Source organism: Coregonus clupeaformis, chromosome 1 (assembly GCF_020615455.1).
Source record: "Coregonus clupeaformis isolate EN_2021a chromosome 1, ASM2061545v1, whole genome shotgun sequence".
Lineage (NCBI taxonomy): Eukaryota > Metazoa > Chordata > Actinopteri > Salmoniformes > Salmonidae > Coregonus > Coregonus clupeaformis.
Genome location: NC_059192.1, coordinates 363244 through 388263, shown reverse-complemented (window position 1 = coordinate 388263; position 25020 = coordinate 363244). Strand labels below are relative to the sequence as shown.

Genomic DNA, 25020 nt, shown 5'->3' with positions numbered 1-25020 from the left:
CCGGGTAAAGCTATGCTGCTCTGTCATCACTCCGGGTACATTCCATTGTTCTTATGTGTGTTCCCCAACCCCTATCCTCACACACTATTATCATGTTATCACCCATCTGCCCTAGGCTAGAAGATTGAATTACCACTACCTTCTCAGGTTGAAAAAGTGACAACTGTGCATTTGGCTGCTTAGATAAAGTGATCCAGTCAATCTGTCACTCATAAAGCTATCTAGTTAATTGCTCATCCCTAGCCCTGTTTCCCGTGTTAAATAGTTCCCTGGGAGGAGATATGTTTAAGATGTAGCCAGGTTATCTACAGATAAACACATTAGAGAAGTGGAGATTTAAAGGTGTCACAGATTGGATTTACTGGAGACATTTAAGCATTAAGCTGTATTGGTTTTAATGATAGACAGTTCAAGATTGCTATGTGAAGGGATCCATGATCCATCCCCTCTTGCCCTTTGACAGAATAACCTTAACCATGTAGCTATTGGCTATGTCCAGAATAACCTGTGTGGCAATTGGCTTAGTCCAGAATAACCCTAATCTATTTGCAGATGGATCATGGGTTAGATCATATGTCTCTATTTGGGGGGCCAGCGCGTGACGTGTGTAGTACACATGTTATGAACATGTTAGCCAGTCTGTTAGAATGGAGTGCATGTTAGTGCATCGCAGCCGTGCTAAAATCAAAATGAAGCATGCCAGACTTTTGTGTATTATTGCTTAACACACATACCCCACCTCTCTCTCTCCACACACACACACACACAGATCAGGGCTGGCATCCTGTGAGCTGGCATCCTGAGGGTTGCTGATGTTTAATATTGCAGATAGATTGTAGCTTCAATGTAATTGTCTGCATCATTTCCAATCCCCCATATATATTTTTTGTAAATACAAATATTTAAAAATATATATTTTCCTTTATTAATTTCCCCTAACACTACCACCTCTTCCCTAATTAGAGTAAACTAATGGACAATAACACTTAGGCTTCTACTTCCAGCTTATAAACTCAGCAAAAAAAGAAACGTCCCTTTTTCAGGACCCTTTCTTTCAAAGATAATTCGTAAAAATGCAAATAACTTCACAGATCTTCATTGTAAAGGATTTAAACACTGTTTCCCATGTTTGTTCAATGAACCATAAACAATTAATGAACATGCACCTGTGGAACGGTCGTTAAGACACTAACAGCTTACAGACGGTAGGCAATTAAGGTCACAGTTATGAAAACTTAGGACACTAAAGAGGCCTTTCTACTGACTCTGAAAAACACCAAAAGAAAGATGCCCAGGGTCCCTGCTCATCTGCGTGAACGTGCCTTAGGCATGCTGCAAGGAGGCATGAGGACTGCAGATGTGGCCAGGGCAATAAATTGCAATGGCCGTACTGTGAGACGCCTAAGACAGCGCTACAGGGAGACATGATGGACAGCTGATTGTCCTCGCAGTGGCAGACCACGTGTAACAACACCTGCACAGGATCGGTACATCCGAACATCACACAGGTACAGGATGGCAACAACAACTGCCTGAGTTACACCAGGAACGCACAATCCCTCCATCAGTGCTTAGACTGTCCGCAATAGGCTGAGAGAGGCTGGACTGAGGGCTTGTAGGCCTGTTGTAAGGCAGGTCCTCACCAGACATCACCAGCAACAACGTCGCCTATGGGCACAAACCCACCGTCGCTGGACCAGACAGGACTGGCAAAAAGTGCTCTTCACTGACGAGTCGCGGTTTTGTCTCACCAGGGGTGATGGTCGGATTCATGTTTATCGTCGAAGGAATGAGCATTACACCGAGGCCTGTACTCTGGAGCGGGATCGATTTGGAGGTGGAGGGTCCGTCATGGTCTGGGGCGGTGTGTCACAGCATCATCGGACTGAGCTTGTTGTCATTGCAGGCAATCTCAACGCTGTGCGTTACAGGGAAGACATCCTCCTTCCTCATGTGGTACCCTTCCTGCAGGCTCATCCTGACATCACCCTCCAGCATGACAATGCCACCAGCCGTACTGCTCGTTCTGTGTGTGATTTCCTGCAAGACAGGAATGTCAGTGTTCTGCCATGGCCAGCGAAGAGCCCGGATCTCAATCCCATTGAGCACGTCTGGGACCTGTTGGATCGGAGGGTGAGGGCTAGGGCCATTCCCCCCAGAAATGTCTGGGAACTTGCAGGTGCCTTGGTGGAAGAGTGGGGTAACTCACAGCAAGAACTGGCAAATCTGGTGCAGTCCATGAGGAGGAGATGCACTGCAGTACTTAATGCAGCTGGTGGCCACACCAGATACTGACTTACTTTTGATTTTGATCCCCCCTTTGTTCAGGGTCACATTATTCAATTTCTGTTAGTCACATGTCTGTGGAACTTGTTCAGTTTATGTCTCAGTTGTTGAATCTTGCTGTGTTCATACACATATTTACACATGTTAAGTTTGCTGAAAATAAACGCAGTTGAAAGTGAGAGGACGTTTCTTTTTTTGCTGAGTTTACATACTATATACATTTTACATTAGTTATCTTGTTGTTTTTAGTCCCACCCTTCAGCTCCACTCAATGCCTCCCATCTATTTCTGAACACCATCCATTTTTTATTTATTTTTGCCATATATTTTTCAACTGTGCTGTGGTGTTTCACAAAAGTTCTGAACCTTTCTATTCTCATAGCTTCTACAGATTGTAAATGAAAGAAACATTTTTGCAAAAAGTATTTTATATTATTGATTGATTGACTATGACTTTTCAAATCACCCAGCAGTGCTATTTGCAGAATTAGCTCCAGATAAATGTTGCAATTCTTCAGCCATTCCTGAACCTGCGACCAAAAGCAAGTTACATATGGACAGTACCAAAACAAATTATCTAATGATTCTGTCTCTTCACAGCAAAATCTGCAGAGCTGGGATGGTTGTATCCCCCATATATATATATAAATAACATTATATTGGTTGCAATAATTTTGTATAGTAATTTAAATTACAAAAGTCTACGTTTTGAATCTGGCGTTGTTTTGTGTATCAGTTCATAAACCATGTAATCGGTACATCGAAAATCTCGTCCCACTATTTTGCAATCTAAATGGCACAGCTGTCCTTGAAAGAAACTGGTATACTTTTTTATTTATCACAATTTTCTTTAACCAATTATGGTCTTTATTGCTGGGCCGACAGACAAGTTCCTTACTTTTTCCCCCCTTCCAATTGCCTCTACCATTTTTGCGGTAATGCTGCAATTTGTTGGTTGTAATTTTGGGTAGAGCAGATATTTCTATATATTTTTGTTAGCTGAATGTGTGACATAACTCCATCAGTACTATTTATTATACCATTTACAAAAGATCGTACTTAATAATCAAAAAGTAATGTTTTTTTTTTAATCAATTAGTATATTTGAGTTTAACCATAACATTTGTTGTATTATTTTTTCTGTCTTTTCTGGTGGATTAAACTGAAATTGCAACCAACTTTCTATGGCTTGTTTTAAAAATAGTGATATTTCTGAGATTATTTTATTTTCAAATAACCGCAAGTGAGAGGTTGTAATCTGAATAAAGGGAAAAAGGCCGTTCTTCAACATAAAATCCATACAATTTACTTTGGTTAGTGGATATGAAGGAGACTGAAACGAAAACATATGCTTAAAGTACTTTGCTTCCTCTTTCAAAATATAGTTTGGTGAATCATCAGTGACTCTGTCATTTGTAACAATTTTCAGTAAATTTTTTTGGTAGCATTTCTATGTTGAAGATGAAATAAATAAGTCCTTTTTACACACAACTTCATCAAAAATTGTTGAATGATATTATATTCCTTCTCTGTTAACCAGGTAAATACTGATCGTCTTTTCTTATTATCTGCTAAGCCATTCCAATTATAACTGGCTATACTTATTTCACCATTTACCATAATGAGATACAAGTTTCAATTCTATTTATCATAATATATGTTTGTAAACTTACCATAAAAAAAACCATAATGATTGAGTGTCCATATAGCTGTACCATGTTATTTTCACTGCTACTGAGTAAACCTCCAATTGTTCTCCACTATTCCACCCACTAAAACCTCCCCCTATCTCAAATTGGGTTGTCATCCCAGTGACTGGCAGACTACCCCTGTCTCCCAGGATTCTAGGGCCTTTGAGAGATTGCGACCCATCCTTTAAAAAGAGCACACAGTGCCACCCACAGAACAGAAGCAGATCAACCGCCAAAAGCATTTCCAACGCCCTCACCTTAATTATATAGTTATTTTTAAAATATACATACATATACACACACACACACACACACACATATATATATATATATATATATATATATATATATATATATATATATACACACACACACACACAGTATCACAAAAGTGAGTACACCCCTCACATTTTTGTAAATATTTGAGTATATCTTTTCATGTGACAAAACTGAAGAAATGACACTTTGCTACAATGTAAAGTAGTGAGTGTAAAGCTTGTATAACAGTGTAAATTTGCTGTCCCTTCAAAATAACACAACACACAGCCATTAATGTCTAAACCGCTGGCAACAAAAGTGAGTACACCCCTAAGTGAAAATGTCCAAATTGGGCCCAAAGTGTCAATATTTTGTGTGGCCACCATCATTTTCCAGCACTGCCTTAACCCTCTTGGTCATGGAGTTCACCAGAGCTTCACAGGTTGCCACTGGAGTCCTCTTCCACTCCTCCATGACGACATCACGGAGCTGGTGGAAGTTAGAGACCTTGCACTCCTCCACAGATGCTCAATAGGGTTTAGGTCTGGATACATGCTTGGCCAGTCCATCACCTTTACCCTCAGCTTCTTTAGCAAGGCAGTGGTCGTCTTGGAGGTGTGTTTGGGGTCGTTATCATGTTGGAATACTGCCCTGCGGCCCAGTCTCCGAAGGGAGTGGATCATGCTCTGCTTCAATATGTCACAGTAGATGTTGGCATTCATGGTTCCCTCAATGAACAGTAGCTCCCCAGTGCCGGCAGCACTCATGCAGCCCCAGACCATGACACTCCCACCACCATGCTTGACTGTAGGCAAGACACACTTGTCTTTGTACTCCTCACTTGGCTGCCGCCACACACGCTTGACACCATCTGAACCAAATATGTTTATCTTGGTCTCATCAGACCACAGGACATGGTTCCAGTAATCCATGTCCTTAGTCTGCTTGTCTTCAGCAAACTGTTTGTGGGCTTTCTTGTGCATCATCTTTAGAAGAGGCTTCCTTCTGGGACGACAGCCATGCAGACCAATTTGATGCAGTGTGCGGCATATGATCTGAGCACTGACAGGCTGACCCCCCACCCCTTCAACCTCTGCAGCAATGCTGGCAGCACTCATACGTCTATTTCCCAAAGACAACCTCTGGATATGACGCTGAGCACGTGCACTCAACTTCTTTGGTCGACCATGGCGAGGCCTATTCTGAGTGGAACCTGTCCTGTTAAACCGCTGTATGGTCTTGGCCACCGTGCTGCAGCTCACTTTCAGGGTCTTGGCAATCTTCTTATAGCCCAGGCCATCTTTATGTAGAGCAACAATTCTTTTTTTCAGATCCTCAGAGAGTTCTTTGCCATGAGGTGCCATGTTGAACTTCCAGTGACCAGTATGAGGGAGTGTGAGAGCGATGACACCAAATTTAACACACCTGCTCCCCATTCACACCTGAGACCTTGTAACACTAACGAGTCACATGACACCGGGGAGGGAAAATGGCTAATTGGGCCCAATTTTGACATTTTCACTTAGGGCTGTACTCACTTTTGTTGCCAGCGGTTTAGACATTAATGGCTGTGTGTTGAGTTATTTTGAGGGGACAGCAAATTTACACTGTTATACAAGCTGTACACTCACTACTTTACATTGTAGCAAAGTGTCATTTCTTCGGTGTTGTCACATGAAAAGATATACTCAAATATTTACTCACTTTTGTGAGATACTGTATATATATATATATATATATATATATATATATATATATATTTTTAAAATATCTTTCATATCTTAATTTATTTCCACAATTAACTAATAATATGTGTAATAATGTAGGCAGTTCATGCGAAGGATTGTTACCTATAACCAGGATTGCAATTAATATTTTGGCAAACAATTATTGTGATTGCTCGTATATTGTCCCTAACATCATTACCCCATAGCAACAGATGTGGGATACATACACACACACACACTCATACACACTCCCCACCCTTCCCCCACAAACAACCACAAGCTCAGATGTTCAACAGCTGTTCCATCCCCGAGCCCAACTCAAGAAAATACTTGATGTGCGAATGCATATACAGTTGTAGCTGTTTAAGATGGCATGCAAAATTGAGCAAGAATGGGGAGATTTGATTAACCAATGTCAAGTCCTAGCTGATGGAGCTCAGATACACCCCCTTCCCCTGAAAAACAATAATTTGCCCACTCTCTGATTATCCGAGTGTGACCCCCTCCACATGGGTTACTGCAGCTAGTGTTGCCAGCACTGCCATGTTGTCCCCTTGAGCGAGGCACTTAACCACCCACAACAACAGTTACCCGGGCAACCAGTATGGCAGACCCCTGCACCTCTCCAAAAACCTGTATATGTATGTGTGTGTCTTTCGGAGGGGTTGGGTTAGAAGCAGAAGTCAATTTCAGTTGGACCTTGTGTGCAAATGACCAAAAGTGATCTTAATCTTATAATGCTGAGCAGTACCAGACCCTGTGAGTTAGGAATTAGAGAAAAGCCAGTGCGTGAGAACACAGGCCATTTATTTAGAGAAAAACAAAACTGCATCCAATTCCCAACCCCCCTCACTCACACACATTCACTCACTCTTTTTCACAATAATGCTTCCTGTGGATGTGTCTAATTATGTGTGCATGGCGTACAGAATGGACAATGAGATGGGCATCAGCAGTGTGTGTGTGTGTGCCTCCTTTCACTGGCAGTCCACTCCATGAGATTGATGGTGTGAAATGTCCTAACAGAAGGAGAGACCTGTCACCCCTTTCAGAGCCAGATGGTCTTGGGTGTGTGTGTGTGTGCATGAACTTGCAAAATTGTGCGTTTTTGTAGGTCCCCAGGACGTCGTGAAATGGCATCAAATCTGTCCACTAAGGGCAACAACAACAAAAAAATAGTAGCTGGAGATGGGTTGGAACCCGGGTCTATAAAACAGCAGTCAGCTGCTTGGACCACTGGTACATCCATCCATAAGGACTTTGCAAGGCCAGTTTTAATTAATGGCAAAACTAAATAATGGAGTTGTTTTTCTGAACTTAAACAATCAGAATAAATGCCTGAATTTAATTAACCCTATCCCAGATCTTAACCCTAACCAATCGGAATTAATGCCTGAATTTAATTAACCCTATCCCAAACCTTAACCCTAACCAAATGGAATTAATGTCTGACTGTTAACCAATCGGAATTAATGCCTTTCTGTTTTACTTAAAGCTGCAATATGTAACTTTTTGGGCGACCCGACCAATTTCACATAGAAATGTGAGTTATAGATCTGTTATTGTCATTGAAAGCAAGTCTACGAAATGGTAGATCTGTTCTATGTGCATGATTTCTATGCTGCCCATTCTTAATTTTATTTTTTGCATCTTTTACTTTCGGTTTTGTACACCCACTTCAAACAGCTGAAAATACAATATTTTTGGTTATGGAAAATATATTTCACAGCTGTTTAGATGGTACAATGATTCTCTACACAATGACTGCTTATTTTGTCACATAAACTGAAATGAGGCGAACTATTAGAATTTTAGCAACCAGGAAATGGCTGAGCGATTCCTGCATATTGCATCTTTAACCAAGTCAGAATCAATGCCTAAATCAAGGCATTGGTCTCAATGGGACTCCCCTGTTAAAATCAAAAATTAAAGAAGTCAAAACCGGCCACTAGGGGCAACGGTGAGCGCTAGTACCATGAAGTAGGCTTGGCTTTTGCTAGGGTGTTGTGGATGTGGATGGCAGATGGGCGGATGCTGAATTCAAAGGTCCTGTGTTCAATCCCAGTGATAGGCACTGCGGAGTCAACAAACACTTCATATTTTGACGTTTGGAGCCACTGCGAAATTTGACGTTTGGAGAAACGTCTAATTTTGCAGTGAGACTGTGAAAGCTTGTTGGTGTGTGATCTTGTCCGTACATGTGTGTGCTGGGGAGGTACTCACATCACTTGGAAGGGGCAGTTGGGTGTGTGTAGGAACTTCAGTTCTCGGATGTTGCGCTGGGGGACGGTGTTAACTGTAGAACGACACCAACACCTCTCCACCAGACTGATGGGCTTAGCTGAAGAGGAGGTAGAACAGAGAACATTAATATAATATACAGTAACATTAATATAATATCCTTCAACTCTACACATTTTCCCACAGGGAGTAGATAAAATGTTACAGTTGGGGCTGTTGGTCAGGGCCCCTGGGCACATTCCCTGCGTGCTCGGTCGGTATTCGGCCATGATTACTACAAGTTTAGATAACTGGCTAGACTAACTTACCAATCAAAAAATTGTTAGCTGACATGGCTAATTGAGTGACTGTCAGTGACTGATATAACAAGAGAAGAACTGCTGATGCACAACCAAATTTCTAACTTGCACCTTGTGTATTCTACTATTCTAACTCTCAACAGTAAGTTCAGAACCTGACTGAGTTCCTAAAATATACTTTTTTTGTCAGGGGGCCCCTAGCAGCCGGGGGCCCTAAGCGACCGCTTATGTCACTTATGCCTGGAGCCAGCCCTGAGAAACATCTAGAGTAAGAGATAAGTGGAGAATATGAATACACCCCCTCATTGTCTCAGAAACCAGGAGAGAACCCAAGGCCTAGTCAAATAATACTTTCAGAGATGAGCAAGGCAATATGAGCACCCCCACTGTCAAGTGGAACATGGAGAATGTTAATATTATCCTACTAAACCCCTCACTTTCTTACTTTCTCTCTCACACACGTATATTATGCAGTGAGTGTGTTTGTTTAGTAAGCTTTGTATTTTCTTTAAGTTGGTGATGCGGTGGATGATTGAAATCATTCAACAGAATGTCCCAATATCAGACCGACAGTAGGCTACTGTTCTGTAGTTAATCATACCATTTTCTTGACAAGGACATTTAGATTAGTGATTAGAAAAAGTCAATAATTTACTGAACAACAAATAAACATATTGTGATAAATAGGCTTTAATAGCCCGCTATTTGTAGAAAAATTATTAAGTTAAAAGGTAATTTAATGAGAGTAGGTCTAGTCCTAATTCAATTTCATACCACATTAAGCTCAGTGTTTAGGGCATTCACTGCTCTAGAATGTAGTGTTAAACGGGGCAATTCAAGAGGGATACTATGAAAGTAATGTCAAAATGTTGTTTTCTTTGCCCTATGCCATTACAAATCACATAGAATGAATCGTTAGATTGTTCTCTACAATATTATAACCTTAATATACTTGTACTTGACAGTTGTTGATGAAATAAGAACGTTAATTTGCTTTATACCATAGCATTGTTGAATACTCATTTATGATTGGCTTGAAGTCCATTCTAGAGCATGCATTATTTCCCTGTAATGCACAGTACATCAGCATGGTAGAATTCAATGGCTGTAGTTAATTCTTACATGGTTTGTTTGAGCTGCTTTTGAAAGCAAAAGTCGAATTAAAAGCATTATTTGCATTGTTGAATTCGATTTTCATAATAGCAAACTAGGACTGATGGTTTGGTTAGCTAAACTAGCAAGTCTGTTTGTTTGGTTACCACGGCAACTACTGTAGCTATGTACTAAACTTGCTAGCTACTTCAGTGGATGTTCAACACATTTCTACTGGCAAATGAACACATTTCTACTGGTAAGTGTGTTTAATTATAGCCATTGTATAAAAGGGATAATCAACTCGGGGCTCTATCGTTCATTATTTTCCATAGAACGCATAGTCCCTCGTTGATTATCCCTTGCGTGACCAATGTTAGTTTAGACCGTGCCGCTCTATGTTGTATCTCTTCTATATTTGGGGTTGGGAGGTGGTACCATTTGGAGGTATTTCCGCAGGTTGGCCCAATCAAAATTAACTTGATAACCTCATACTTTTCATCTCCAGATCCTTGTCTTTCATTGGCTATATTGGCAATCAATCGACGTCGAGAGGGGCCGTTTCTATGGCGATTTAAAAGGAAAGACTCAGACATACACAATGAAAACAGGAACAGATCGTCTTTGCGGAGGGTGGATATTGAAATTCAGTCTGTTAGCTTTCTAATAAATATATATATTTAGTCCCCATTTTGTTTTGTATTCCGCAGATTTCATTTAGAAAAAGGCCCTGTTTTCACTCACGAACCTGCAGCCAATAGCTTGTCAGTTGACGTTCGAAGTTAGCGGCGTTCTGCTGTGGAGCAGCGCCACAGAGTTCTATATTTATTATTTATTTACGTTTTTCTTCCTCCAATATGATAATGAGGGGGTATCAATCAAACGTCTGTGGGCGGTATCTAACACAGCATTGGTTGATCAAAGTCATGGCGCGTTGCCTCGATCGCTTTTGACTGCTTTTGCACCACCTATGGGCTATACATGCGCTCTAGCCAACCACAATAGTAGAATTTGTGGTTTGCCTTCAAAATGAAATGTCCCGCATTGACACTGACGCAAATATATACAAATAGTGGAATCATGCTACATTTGGACTAGATAATGCTTAACAAGTTTGGAGTGTTGTTATATAAATTAAACAAAATAGAATAATTAGTTAATTTGACCAAAAACATTTAATCTGTTGAAATCGCACTGTTGATGCATTAGACTTCAGAATTGCATTGAGGGCATATTGCATGCATTGTACAACCTTGCCAATGGATATTGGGTCCATTAAATATTCACAACTGTGAGAAGTTTACACAAATATTAGCATCGTAGTGCTTATTGCAAGACTTTAACTGTGGGAAATCACCTCACTATTCAGCCTATTTATTGTGCGTATTGAACATTTATATTGCAATGTACAGCTTTACCTATGGATCTTGGGTCCATGAAATGGGGTGTCTGTGAAGTGAACTGTGAAGTGTTTACACAAATATTAATGTCATAGCTCTTATTGCAGGACTTTGACACCACTATGAAATGAGCCACATTAGCTCACCAGTCAACCTACTGCGTATTGAACATTCATATTACAAAGTACAGCCTTACCTATGGATCTTGGGTCCATGAAATGGGGTATCAGCCTACTCAGTGACACCCAGAGAACACAACTGTGAAGAGTTTACAAATATTACATTGTAGCTCATATTCCAGGACTTTGACTGTGGGAAATTACCTCACCAGTCAGTCTGTTGTGCAAATTGGACATTCATATTGCAATGTACAGCTTTACCTATGGATCTTGGGTCCATTAAATGGGGTATCAGCCTACTCAGTTACGCCACGTTTTCTCAAAACATTCTGGAACAGACTTTGAAATATACTTTTGCTTAGTTCGGTGGGTGTGCTGGGGTGTGGCTTGAAACAATGAGTGACGTATTTAAAGGGCAGCAGTGCATTTTGAACCCACAACCCAACCCCTCCCTGTTTTTCAACTGTTCATTCAGTACAGCACTGTTTCGAACGTTCTATTATGTTTTTATGTGCTGAACGCAGCCCTGACCAACTTGATCAATTCAGTGATTGCCTAAATTCAACACACCTGGTCTTCCAGGTCGGTTAAATAAAAAACATGAAGTGCCTGCGGCACTCCAGGACCAGGGTTGCCTACCCAGTGCCCTAGAGGTATTAGTTAGTCAATGCTTATGAACTGAATATTGTATGTGAATTTACACATATCAATAACCAGGTTTTTCCCCAACTTTTTATGCAAGTAAAGTGCATGTCGGATAACAAATGTCATGACATTTTTCTGTAAACTTTCCAAATGTCAACAAAACAAAATATGCTAGACAAGGTGGGATCTTTCTTTTTGTCTGTAAAATGAATTATGAGAGAAACGCTTTTATGCGCAAATATTGATATAACCATCATATCAAAGTAAACTTGGAGTCACGCGGTGACATGTGGTCCTCCAACTATGACTCGTCAGGAAAGCGTGCAGTTTATTAGGCTACAGATTAAGTAAATTATGATGAACTTCACAGGGTCGTGAAAGTGCAAGGTGATGAGCTTGATGTTCCTTTCAAATAGATATCGAGGGTCTTATTCTGGTGACATGATCATCAATGCTTGACTGCCCTTTGACAAATAAAAATAATCTTGCTATTTTTTCCATTATAACCTCATAAATACATGCGCTCTAGCAAACAGCACACATGCCAATACCAGTGGTCACACTCGCTATATAACGCAACATTTTTTGTGAGAAAACCATCAGTAGAGTTGAAAATGCGATGGAAACTCATTTAACTAGTATTTTTTATTCGGTACATGGTAATTTAACCGCAAAATGTATTTTTATGTGCACTATGTCATCATGCACAGCTTTTTATCTGCAACAAGTCAATTTGATGGAAACACATCTCTGGTGGGAAAATGGCATATTGTTTTTATGCAGATTTTAGAATATTTTGATGAAAATGTGTAGCCAATTGGATGGAAACTTAGCTAATGACACTAACAAAAGTGTTGAATTGTTCAGCAACATGTGCAGTAAATGCTAACATGACTTTGCTGATGAAAGGTACATACTGCATTTATTGTCATCTCCCGATCAGGCCACTGCATGCTGTGACATGGGCCTGGATTGTGACAAATCTGCCTGACTGAAGACTGTGGCCTCAATGTTACCGGAAGCAAGTACCTTACCAGGGAATACAGAATCATTCCTCTCTATGTCTCGCAGCCATTCTGTCAACATGTATTATATGTAACCACTCAAATTCATATGAACTGCTACGGACGCAATCACTGACTTCTATTCACTTTGTCTACTTGTCCCATTCTTCAATCTTGTCTGGGATATATATATTTTAGTTGACACACCTGTGTGATGTATCTGATATACAGTGCATTCAGAAAGTATTCAGACCCCTCGACTTTTTCCACCTTTTGTTACGTTACAGCCTTATTCTAAAATGAATTAAATATAATTTTTCCCTCATCAATCTACACACAATACCCCATAATGGTGTAACCGGTGTGAAATGGCTAGCTAGTTAGCGGTGCTGGCTAGTAGCGTTTCAATTGGTGACATCACTCGCTCTGAGACCTTGAAGTAGTTGTTTCCCTTGCTCTGCAAGGGCCACAGCTTTTGTGGAGTGACGGGTAAAAGTGCTTCGAGGGTGACTGTTGTCAATGTGTGCAGAGGGTTCCTGGTTCAAGCCCAGGTAGGGGCGAGGAGAGGGACGGAAGCAGAACTGTTACAATGGCAAAGCGAAAACAAGTTTAGCATTTTTGCTAATGTATTAAATATAAAAGAACTGAAATACCTTATTTACATATGAATTCAGACCCTTTGCTATGAGACTCGAAATTGAGCTCAGGTGCATCCTGTTTCCATTGATCATCCTTGAGATGTTTCTACAACTTGATTGGAGTCCACCTGTGGTAAATTCAATTGATTGGACATGATTTGGAAAGGCACACACCTGTCTATATAAGGTCCCACAGTTGACAGTGCATGTCATAGCAAAAACCAAGCCATGAGGTCGAAGGAATTGTCCGTAAAGCTCCAAGACAGGATTGTGTCGAAGCATAGATCTAGGGTACAAAAAATGTCTGCAGCATTGAAGGTCCCCAAGAACACAGTGGCATCCATCATTCTTAAATGGAAGAAGTTTGGAACCACCAATCAGGCTTTTACGGTAGAGCAGCCAGACGGAAGCCACTCCTCAGTAAAAGGCACGACAGCCTGCTTGGAGTTTGCCAAAAGGCACCTAAAGGACTCAGACCAAAAGATTCTCTGGTCTGATGAAACCAAGATTGAACTCTTTGGCCTTAATGCCAAGCGTCACGTCTGGAGGAAACCTTGCACCATCCCTACGGTGAAGCATGGTGGCAGCATCATGCTGTTGGGATGTTTTTCAGCGGCAGGGACTGGGAGACTAGTCAGGAACGAGGGAAAGATAAACGAAGCAAAGTACAGAGAGATCCTTGATGAAAACCTGCTCCAGAGTGCTCAGGACCTCAGACTGGGGCAAAGGTTCATCTTCCAACAGGACAACGGCCCTAAGCACACAGCCAAGACAACGCAGGAGTCTCTGAATGTCCTTGCGTGGCCCAGCCAGAGCCCAGACTTGAACCCGATCAACATTTCTGGAGACCTGAAAATAGCTGTGCAGCGACGCTCCCCATCCAACCTGACAGAGCTTGAGAGGATCTGCAGAGAAGAATGGGAGAAACTCCCCAAATACAGGTGTTCCAAGCTTGTAGTGTCATACCCAAGAAGACACTAGGCTGTAATCACTGCCAAAGGCACTTCAACAAAGTACTGAGTAAAGGGTCTGAATACTTATGTAAATGTGATACGTTTTTTATACATTTGCAAAGATTTCTAAAAACCTGTTTAGATTGATTAAATTTGTTTCTCATCACTTTTAGAATAAGGCTGTAACAAAATGTGGAAAAAGTCAAGGGGTCTGAATACTTTCCAAATGCACTGGGGGAAAAAAGTATTTAGTCAGCCACCAATTGTGCAAGTTCTCCCACTTAAAAAGATGAGAGAGGCCTGTAATTTTCATCATAGGTACACGTCAACTATGACAGATGAATTGAGGGGAAAAAATCCAGAAAATCACATTGTAGGATTTTTTATGAATTTATTTGCAAATTATGGTGGAAAATAAGTATTTGGTCACCTACAAACAAGCAAGATTTCTGGGTCTCAAAGACCTGTAAATTCTTCTTTAAGAGGCTCCTCTGTCCTCCACTCGTTACCTGTATTAATGGCACCTGTTTGAACTTGTTATCAGTATAAAAGACACCTGTCCACAACCTCAAACAGTCACACTCCAAACTCCACTATGGCCAAGACCAAAGAGCTGTCAAAGGACACCAGAAACAAAATTGTAGACCTGCACCAGGCTGGGAAGACTGAATCTGCAATAGGTAAGCAGCTTGGTTTGAAGAAATCAACTGTGGGAGCAATAATTAGGAAATGGAAGACATACAAGACCACTGATAATCTCCCTCGATCTGGGGCTCCACGCAAGATCTCACCCCGTGGGGTCAAAATGATCACAAGAACGGTGAGCAAAAATCCCAGAACCACATGGGGGGACCTAGTGAATGACCTGCAGAGAGCTGGGACCAAAGTAACAAAGCCTACCATCAGTAACACACTACGCCGCCAGGGACTCAAATCCTGCAGTGCCAGACGTGTCCCCCTGCTTAAGCCAGTACATGTCCAGGCCCGTCTGAAGTTTGCTAGAGTGCATTTGGATGATCCAGAAGAGGATTGGGAGAATGTCATATGGTCAGATGAAACCAGAAAACTTTTTGGTAAAAACTCAACTCGTCCTGTTTGGAGGACAAAGAATGCTGAGTTGCATCCAAAGAACACCATACCTACTGTGAAGCATGGGGGTGGAAACATCATGCTTTGGGGCTGTTTTTCTGCAAAGGGACCAGGACGACTGGTCCGTGTAAAGGAAAGAATGAATGGGGCCATGTATCTTGAGATTTTGAGTGAAAACCTCCTTCCATCAGCAAGGGCATTGAAGATGAAACGTGGCTGGGTCTTTCAGCATGACAATGATCCCAAACACACCGCCCGGGCAACGAAGGAGTGGCTTTGTAAGAAGCATTTCAAGGTCCTGGAGTGGCCTAGCCAGTCTCCAGATCTCAACCCCATAGAAACTATTTGGAGGGAGTTGAAAGTCCGTGTTTTCCAGTGACAGCCCCAAAACATCACTGCTCTAGAGGAGATCTGCATGGAGGAATGGGCCAAAATACCAGCAACAGTGTGTGAAAACCTTGTGAAGACTTACAGAAAACGTTTGACCTGTGTCATTGCCAACAAAGGGTATATAACAAAGTATTGAGAAACTTTTGTTATTGACCAAATACTTATTTTCCACCATAATTTGCTAATAAATTCATAAAAAATCCTACAATGTGATTTTCTGGATTATTTTTTCTCATTTTGTCTGTCATAGTTGACGTGTACCTATGATGAAAATTACAGGCCTCTCATCTTTTTAAGTGGGAGAACTTGCACAATTGGTGGCTGACTAAATACTTTTTTCCCCCACTGTACATGAATAAAAATGTATACACCCAGGACTTGCATTTGCTTTACTTTTTGAATCACAAGCTCCAAGTGTTGTCTTTAAGTTACAACAGAAGTTAGTGAAAGGTAGTGTGAAGACTCAACGCGACAAACATGCTATGAAAAAGTAGTTTTGTAATCTAACAACAAATGTTTATACAAAACTTTATTGTATTTGGTCATCGCCAAAATGTATCCTTTGAAAGCCTTGATACTGTAGTTGCATCCTTCCACAGGGAACTGTCTGCAGATAGCTGACAACAGGGTGGTAGTTCTTTTGACGTGCTGCTCTAAAGTTCCATAGCCCAGCAGACTCACCTGGGAATAGGGGGATGGACACATGTTAGTTTTGATAAATGTCTGGGAGACTTTTATAGGGAGGAGAGAGCAAGAGTTTTGGCGTGAGTACAGTAAATCCAATCCAACCAGTGGCCCTTGATGATATGCTATGTTGTCACACAGGCAGAACTGCCATAGTGAAGTAGGTTTACATAGTGCATCAAGTATACTAATATGAGTGTAGCTTACTTCTCTGTGCTCTGGAGAGATCGCAGTTAGTTGGTCAGAAGGCTCTGGAGGTCCTTGGACCATTCTGTCTCTGTAGCACCTGTAGAGACAGACGGATAGAGGTAGTGAGTGCTAGAAAGAGAGCGAGCCCTCACCCCGATCTTCCACTGGCCCAGGGCCTCCTCCCTAGTATCATGCAATGTAAAGGAAAACAATATCATGACTCACTGACACAGAGTGCTCCATGTTCCTGCTGGTAGCAAGCCTCAATCTAGATGCAGAGGAATGTCCTGCCGGTATGTTTGCATCTATCTCCACCAGGCTCCAAGAAATCAGATGACAACCCTGCCTAGATTAACAAAATAAAATGTTATCTGTATTTAGGATTAATTTATCAGTTTGCCTACTTCACATTAATGTCTCTAAATGACAACAATAGATCTGATTAAAAGTATACATGCCATTTTGTGATAACAGCTCTGACAAATTACATGGCATACATGTGAATTTATACCTAGCTAAGATATTATTTATATTATTGCACAACGTCTTATCTCACTAACAATTCTATGGCGAACAGCAAATTCCACTATTGTGGCTAGCATCACATAGGAGATGTATTCCATCATCACAACATGCTCCTCCTTATTTGACTGTAGTTAGCTAGCTGCTAGCTTAGATGCCTGTCATTGTAGACACCGAATTTTGCAGCCAAACTGCTTCAAAGATGGATGATTTCAGGAAATAGCCAATGCTAACTAAATGACAACCCTATTAATGAAGTATCCACTCTATTGCTTAATAAGCTATCTAGCTAATGTGAGCTAGCCAACACGCATTGCTTCTGACACATGCCACGATACTGCTTGCTTTACATCTGACAGATATTTAGCTACTGTAGCTAGCTAGATAATAATGGTTTATGATACTTTTAGTTCATTATCTAGCTAACTGTAAAACTGAGAGTCTGGCTGTAAAACGCAGCTAGCTAGCCACCTCGACTTTATCAGTTGTAGCTAGCTTGATACTCACTCAGTAACGTTAGCTTACCATGCTTTTCTGGCCAACTGGATATTCCTCTCGCCCATCACGGCCTACTCCTTCTTGCCTACTCCCATCTCCTCTTCCTCTTCTTCTTCTTCCTCTTCTGTGGTTTTTATGGCAGACTACAACCCAAAAATGTGTTTTGCCACCACCACATGGACGGGTTGAAAAACCAAAACAAGGTAAAAAGAAAATCCATACGTGATAGGGAAACTGACTTAATCCACCTAAATAAAAAGAGTACAAAACAAAAAACAAAACAAAGCTCCCACTTCTTCCTTCTTTCAAATCTCCATATCTCCCTTCTCAGGTTCTAGGGACTGAGAGGGTGGTATGGCTTGTGACAATATTCCATGTAACTCCTCCGCCGAGAAATCTATCAGTCCCAGGAACCGCTCCACCGCATCCACAATGATATCTATCTTCCTGGACCTTCACCTTGACAGTGCCATTAATCACCATAGCTATAAAGGCCACAAAATCCACCTTCTTAACCTTTAAAATGTCAGAGTCCTGCTGGTGAAAGGCAACATCTGCAGCCTGCAGTGAAGGCCTATCCACCACCATGGACTCTTCAGGAGCACCATTTGAACCCTTAACCTTTTTATCAGCTGTTGCATATGTGGTACTCTGTAGCTCAATTGGTAGAGCATGGTGCTTGTAATGCCAGGGTAGTGGGTTCGATCCCTGGGACCACCCATATGTAAAAATGTATGCACACATGACTGTAAGTCACTTTGGATAAAAGCGTCTGCTAAATGGCATATTATATTATTATTATGAAATGCTCTGGACAGCCCTGACTTTGGCCACCTCATTCTCTTTCACCCTTGTCGGCAATCGAAAGATGTAGCTTCATGGTTCCCACCAAAATTGCAACATGTCACATTTTCCTCACTTTTAAAACACATTATATGATATTTTCCACAACTTGAACATCTCGGCTTCTCCCTTCTGCAAACACTTGAAACATGACCAAAAGCTTTACAATGATCACACTGCATTGGGATAAATGTTCTGACTGTGTAGTTTATATAACTCAACTGCACTTGAGTAGGTAGAGACTCCATATCAAAAAACAAAAGAACGGATAGACTTCACTTTTTCACCATTCACCACACGATTCATCCGACGTGCATCAATCACTCCAGGAATATTTGTAATCTCTTCAAAATCGGGGTGCTAATGTGAATCATGGCCTTTAAACTTTGAACACCATTCTGTAATACTGAACGCAGACCAGGCAAATGCAATCGAGCAACGTGCTGTGGCATTGATCAACCAATGGTGTGTTAGATACCATCCACATACATTTGCTTGACACCCCCTCATTATCATATTGTAGGAAGAAATACAGAAATAAATACCCCTTTCAAAGGCACTTAAATATTTTGTCTTCCCAATTTCCCCTCTGAATGGCACATACACTCAACCCATATCTCAATTGTCTCAAGGCTTAAAAATCCTTATTTAACCTGTCTCCTCCCCTTCATCTACACTGATTGAAGTGGATTTAACAGGTGACATCTGGATTCACCTGGTCAGTCTATGTCATGGAAAGAGCAGGTGTTCTTAATGTTTTGTATTCTTAGTGTATATGGTAGAGACATGGGGTTTGGACTATTGTTTTTCTGACGCAATTATCTATTGAATGAACATATTTGTATAAACCTTGAATTAATTAATTATTTTATGGGTGAACACCCTACAGTGTTCAGATATTTTTTGAAAAGGGTTTAGTAGCCTATAGCCTGTCCCAAAATCTAACAAATATTTTGCGTGAAATTCTGCAAAAAGTAGGCCTATTGCAGCATTTCGTGCATTTTGGTTGTTCGAGATGTGTCTGCTCGTTTCATTTGTTGCTTTGCCATGAATGAGATCTCGCAAAAATGCACAATATGCTGCAATACTTTTTGCAGGATTTCACACGCAATTTGGGGCGGCAGGTAGCTTAGTGGGTAAGAGCGTTCTGCCAGTAACCGAAAGGTCGCTGGTTCTAATCCCCGTGCCGACTAGGTGAAAAATCTGCCGATGTGCCCTTAAGCAAGGCACTTAACCCTAATTGCTCCTGTAAATCGCTCTGGATAAGAGCGTCTGCTAAATGACTAAAATGTAAATGAAATAGGTGTGAGATTACGTTGCCTGTCCAGATACAATTTCAGGTTCTTTGCATAGTTGCAGCCTGTTTAAGAGACGCAACGAATTTTATAAAGCAGCTCCAGGGAAAGATAGCCCAACGCAATTAAATAATGTTTTATGTAGTTCTGCTATTGCGTAATTTAAAAAACGTTTCAAGTTTCAGTTTCAAACCTCTTCATCGACTAATTCTACCTATAGCCCCGGTGCTTAACGGTCATCAGGTGAGGTGATAACAACTTGGATTAACCCTCTCCGTCCACTAAAGAAGTACCCTGAGTTCATTGTAATGACGAGACACCTGAACCAGCCGTATTACCAAGAGAAAGAGGCCGCAGTAGAGAGCCATCTACCCCGCTGAGTGATGTCGCCAGCATCGCTATCGCACTGGCTTTGTGTTGGAGGCTAATTTGAGGGTAATTAAATGGTAACAAAAGGGAGGACAAATACACACATTAATCAGCGATCCGACTGAGGTCTGCTGCGCTACAGACAGCCTATATGCACACACTGCTGGAGTTGTAGTGTCCTGGTGGGGTTGCTTTACGCACGGCGGGTAGGCTATACATGCGCTACGCCACTTGTTATTGCTGCTCATGGGGAATAGAACTGGAAATATATGATATTTCAAGGATAAATTCAAAGGGCCATTCATCGAACAGTTTAGTTGAAAATACAATTATTTGCATAGGCTATAGAAAAGTGAACATAGGAACTAGCCTTTGAATAATCAAATAAAGCACGTTGGTTGTTGTTGACCGCACTCTTTCAATGATTCAAAACAGACTTAATAAATTCCTTAAAATAGTTTACACTATATTTAATTGCACCGCGATCAGACTATTTTTTAGGCTGCGGCCACTACAAATACAATAGCCTACATTATTTGAATTATGAGTGACTAATTTAACTGATAGTGGCATAAACAGTAGAATGACAAAAATCAGCAGGTGCATCTCACTAGAACAACCTCTTAACATGCAGCGCCTCGGGCACACACATGACCACCCCATAGAATAGCATAGAAACATATCCACACAATCACACTAATGCTTTATTTGAATAACGAATAACAGATATAATAGCCACCGTAGCCTACCTTGTGAGAAAGGAGCGTATGTCGCCACAGCGAGCACAGCCATAACCGCCAAGAGTTTCAAATCCATGATTAACGATACCGGTCCGGTAATTTGTTCAATGTAGAGTCCAGAGCGCACTGTGACAGTGTGAGAGTGTGTCGGAGAGTGTTGAAGTTATGCACGGAGCATTCAGGGCACGCTGCAGAGGAGGAAAGGGATGCACGGAGCATTCAGGGCACGCTGCAGAGGAGGAAAGGGAAAGTGGGAGTGTCTGAGGATGAACAAATTACAACCCCCCCCCCCCAACCCCCCCATACACATTCTCAAAAAGTAGGAGTGTGTGTGTGAATTTTATTTATGACCCCCTGGCAAGGCGAGTTTCCTCTATCAGAGAGGAAACTGAATCAAAGTGGTACGAAAATCGGTGCAAACTTCCCCTGCTTTACCTCAGGCTGGTGGCATAATGACACATTTTGTATCTTTGCCTTTGGGGAATGGAATTCACAGTGTTTAGTGGGACAGTGCATTTGTTACGGTATGATACAGAGAAGAAAACACTTTACTCATAAATTAGCTATGCATTCTGCTCTCTCTTTTACAGTATGTGGTCTTTATGCTGCATTCAGAGAAATGGCAGGATACATTTCACACATGTTTATATTTAGTTATGGTGTGTTAACTTTTCCCAGAAGCCTGCATCACTCAAATTAACTAACAGCCAAAACATGTACATTACATTAGAGTAAAAACACCAAGCAACAGACTTACTGTATATTACAACACGTGTGCCAATGAATATAGGAGATACAGTAACCACAGGAAGAACATATGGTCCTGTTAGAAAGAGGTTAGAAAGGAAATATCTGGGCTATTCTCAATTTAAGTGAATCTCTAAACAATTGTCTTTAGCTCGGGCCGGAACTTTCCAGTTTGGGTTGGGGGGAGAATGTGTGTCCAGTGTTGTGTTTGGAGGGGGTTATTAGTGAGTTTAACAGGATGCAGATGTGAAGTCCACTTCCAGACATTTGGCTTTAGCCCACCAGAGCAAATGTGTGTGTGTGTGTGTGTGCATGTGCGTGCGTGCACATGTTGTGTGTTTGAGTTCCTTGAACACCATAACTGTCAGTGGTACCATAGAGACAACAGTATGTGTGTGTATAATGTGTGTGAGAGAGTGTGTGTGATTCTAGAGGTTTGTGGCCAGTGAAATTAATTGAACCAGGGAGGCCAATGAGCGCTGTTTACACTGAGATCTGAATACAGAGGGAGGAATATCACACAGACACATGTTGACTTATCTCACACAGATGGATACTGAGCGAGAGAGAGAAAGAGAGAGAGTGAGAGTGTGTGTGTTTAATGTGGGTTGTCTGTGAGTTTTTGGTGGAGAAGAAAAGGAAAGAGCTGAGCAAGAGGGACTGTGATGTGTGTGAAAGCCGAGTGGGTGCAGTGTGTGTGTGTGAGAGTTGTAAAGTGTGCAATGACACATAAAAAATGCTGTGTGTGCAGTTATTGTGATGTGTGTGCGATGTCTTTGTGCCTTGACCGCTTTTTGCTTTTCATGTTTGACTGCTGATGAAACAGTCATTGAAGGAGCAATAGAAAGCTTCTAACTACACCTGAACACTTCTGTGATGTGTCAGATAGGGGCCAGCCATTATCTGTATTGAGTCCATGGGCTGTTGTTGTGTCTCTTTGGAGTGATGGTGGTGTTTTATCATATAATGACTAGTGTCTTTAAGTGACCTAACAGCCCTCTCTGAATCAACAAGCTCTTACAATCTCACTGCAGAGTTAGACGTTTTTGCACTTTTCTCCAAACGTCAAATTTCAAAGTGTTTTTGACACCCTGGGTTGCTCCTCCTACCCTTGCGATTGAACACGTGACCTTCGGATCCGGAGTCATGGGATTATGTTACGCCCATCAACCAGAAAAAGAAAAGGAGAGCTGCACACTCTAGGAGCCCATCCACCACCCCCGTTCACCAAGCCAAGCCTACTTGATGCTGATAGCACTCACTGTTGCCCCTAGTGGCCAGTTTCAAGGCATTTCATGGACATCCTCAGGAGATGGACATTGGCTGCTCTGAATATATGAACATGTCTTGTCATTCTAAGCAAACACACACAATCTAAGCTAACACATGCCACTCAACTAAATGCAGCTGGTTCTGAACTCAAAAACATATACACATTCATTAAATTATGAAGAGAAAACATGAAAACATGAAAACATCTTTCAACCTCTAGTTTCATCCTAAAGATAAATGGACTTCTGTCTAAACATATTTGGTATAGGTTACATAATCATCTTTGGCACTGTTTCCTAACTCAATTGTTAAAGAGCATTCTTTCTGTGCTGTAACTAGTTTGAGGTAAAAACTTTCACAAAACAAAACATTCAGTACTCTACCCAATGCCAGGAAACCACACCGGCATTGCCTAATGTGACATCAGTGTCTCTCTCTCACACACAAACACACAAAAACACACACACACACACACACACACACACACACACACACACACACACACACACACACACACACACACACACACACACACACTAATGTGAGACCAGTGCCCGAAGGTTCCTCTGAATGTGCATGTCATCAGATTGTGCTGTGTCCTGTTCACATTGTGGGAATGTTGGCAAATAATGCATTCACACACAGAGGTTGGCACAATATGTTTAGAGCAGTCGGTGCCGTGTCTCTGATAGTTAGCCAGGTTCACCAGAAGATTACATACAACAGGTTTTTCAAAACAGAAGAATAGAGGGATAAAAAGATGAGGGGAGAAGAGAGAAAAGAGAGAGTGATGAAACTTGAACAGTTTAAAGTTCCAATGCAGCCGTTTTTATCTCAATATTAAATAATTTATGTGTAACAATTAAGTACCTTACTGTGATTGTTTTAAATTAAAATGGTCAAAAAGAAACAAAAATAGCTTCTTACCATAGAGCAATTTCACAAGCAAGAATTTTGCTAGGACTGGCTGGGAGTGGTTTGAGTGGGCAGGGGAAAACCAGCTGTTATTGGTAGAGCGGTTTGGAACTCTCTATCTTATTGGTCTATAAACTAATTTACCGCCTGGTGATGTCACCAGGCAAGCCAAAACTCCATCCCACCATAACAGACTGATATTTCAAACAGCTCTTATACTAAAAGATCACAATTCTGTAGTATTATTCCAACCTCATAGTGTGGAAATTCATTTAAAACACAGGATAACCTAGTTTTTGACTGCATTGGACGGTTAAAGTAACATTCCAGTGTTTCCATATTGTTAAAAAGCAGCTTTTTTATATTTGAATGGTGTGGGCGTACCCCAACAACAGAATGGTGTGGGCACATACCAGTCATTAAAAATATTAATGACAAGTGAAACAGCTGACTGGCTAGGTCAGCCAATGAGCCAACGTGACAAACGTTATATGAGGAAATAGCAAGCATTTTTTAAACAGTCTGTTTGAGATACAAGTTTGAAGTGTTTTTTCTCTAATTTACAAGTCAACAACATTATTTGTGTATGAGTTAACAGAATATGAACTTTTAAAAGTGAGATATTCACTGGACAGTCACTTTAAGCTCATAATTCCACTCAAACTCATGGACAGGATATATATTTTTATTACTAGTGAGGATAGGTGTTTACATGAGGCATGTGTGTGTGCGTGTGTGTGTGCGTGCGTGTGTGTGCGTATTTGCATGTGTGTGCCACACTTTGTACTTAACTCTGAGCAGATGAGTAATGTTACAGGTTGGTGTTTATCTGCACCCTGTCTTACTGTCTAGAGATCGGGGTGTGTCTGACGGTGTGTCTGTGTGTCTCTCGGTCGGTATGTGTGATCTGTGGTATTTCTCACTCCAGGGGTCCAACTCTTCCTCTTAGTGTGAGTCATTAGTTAAAGTGCTTTCAAATTACAAGACAGCCAAATCTCTTTTGAGTGGGTGTGTGGGTGTATGGGTGTGCGTACGTATGTGTGTGTGTGTGTGTGTGTGTGTGTGTGTGTGTAAATCGGAGGGAAGTAAATCTCTGAATGTTTGACAGCGGGGC

The 25020-nt window shown here is 41.3% G+C and overlaps 1 protein-coding gene and 1 long non-coding RNA gene across 2 annotated transcripts in view; both read right to left on the bottom strand.

Annotated features, from left to right (window-relative positions):
• LOC121568369 (stromal cell-derived factor 1) overlaps nt 1–21195 on the bottom strand; it is a 33012-nt gene extending 11817 nt beyond the window's left edge. Inside the window, exons 1-2 of the mRNA XM_041878918.2 lie at nt 20982–21195; nt 8186–8303 (exon numbers count right to left, since the gene is read on the bottom strand). Of these exons, the coding sequence (XP_041734852.1) occupies nt 8186–8303; nt 20982–21048 (185 nt within the window). The 5' untranslated portion in view covers nt 21049–21195. The remainder of the gene's footprint in view (nt 1–8185; nt 8304–20981) is intronic.
• On the bottom strand, nt 16387–17820 carry LOC121568378. The gene is made up of 4 exons (XR_006001241.1): nt 17753–17820; nt 16931–17051; nt 16724–16802; nt 16387–16513 (listed from the first exon to the last, which is right to left on the bottom strand). It is a non-coding gene; the product is annotated as an uncharacterized LOC121568378 (long non-coding RNA).
• Nucleotides 21196–25020: the final 3825 nt, after the last annotated feature.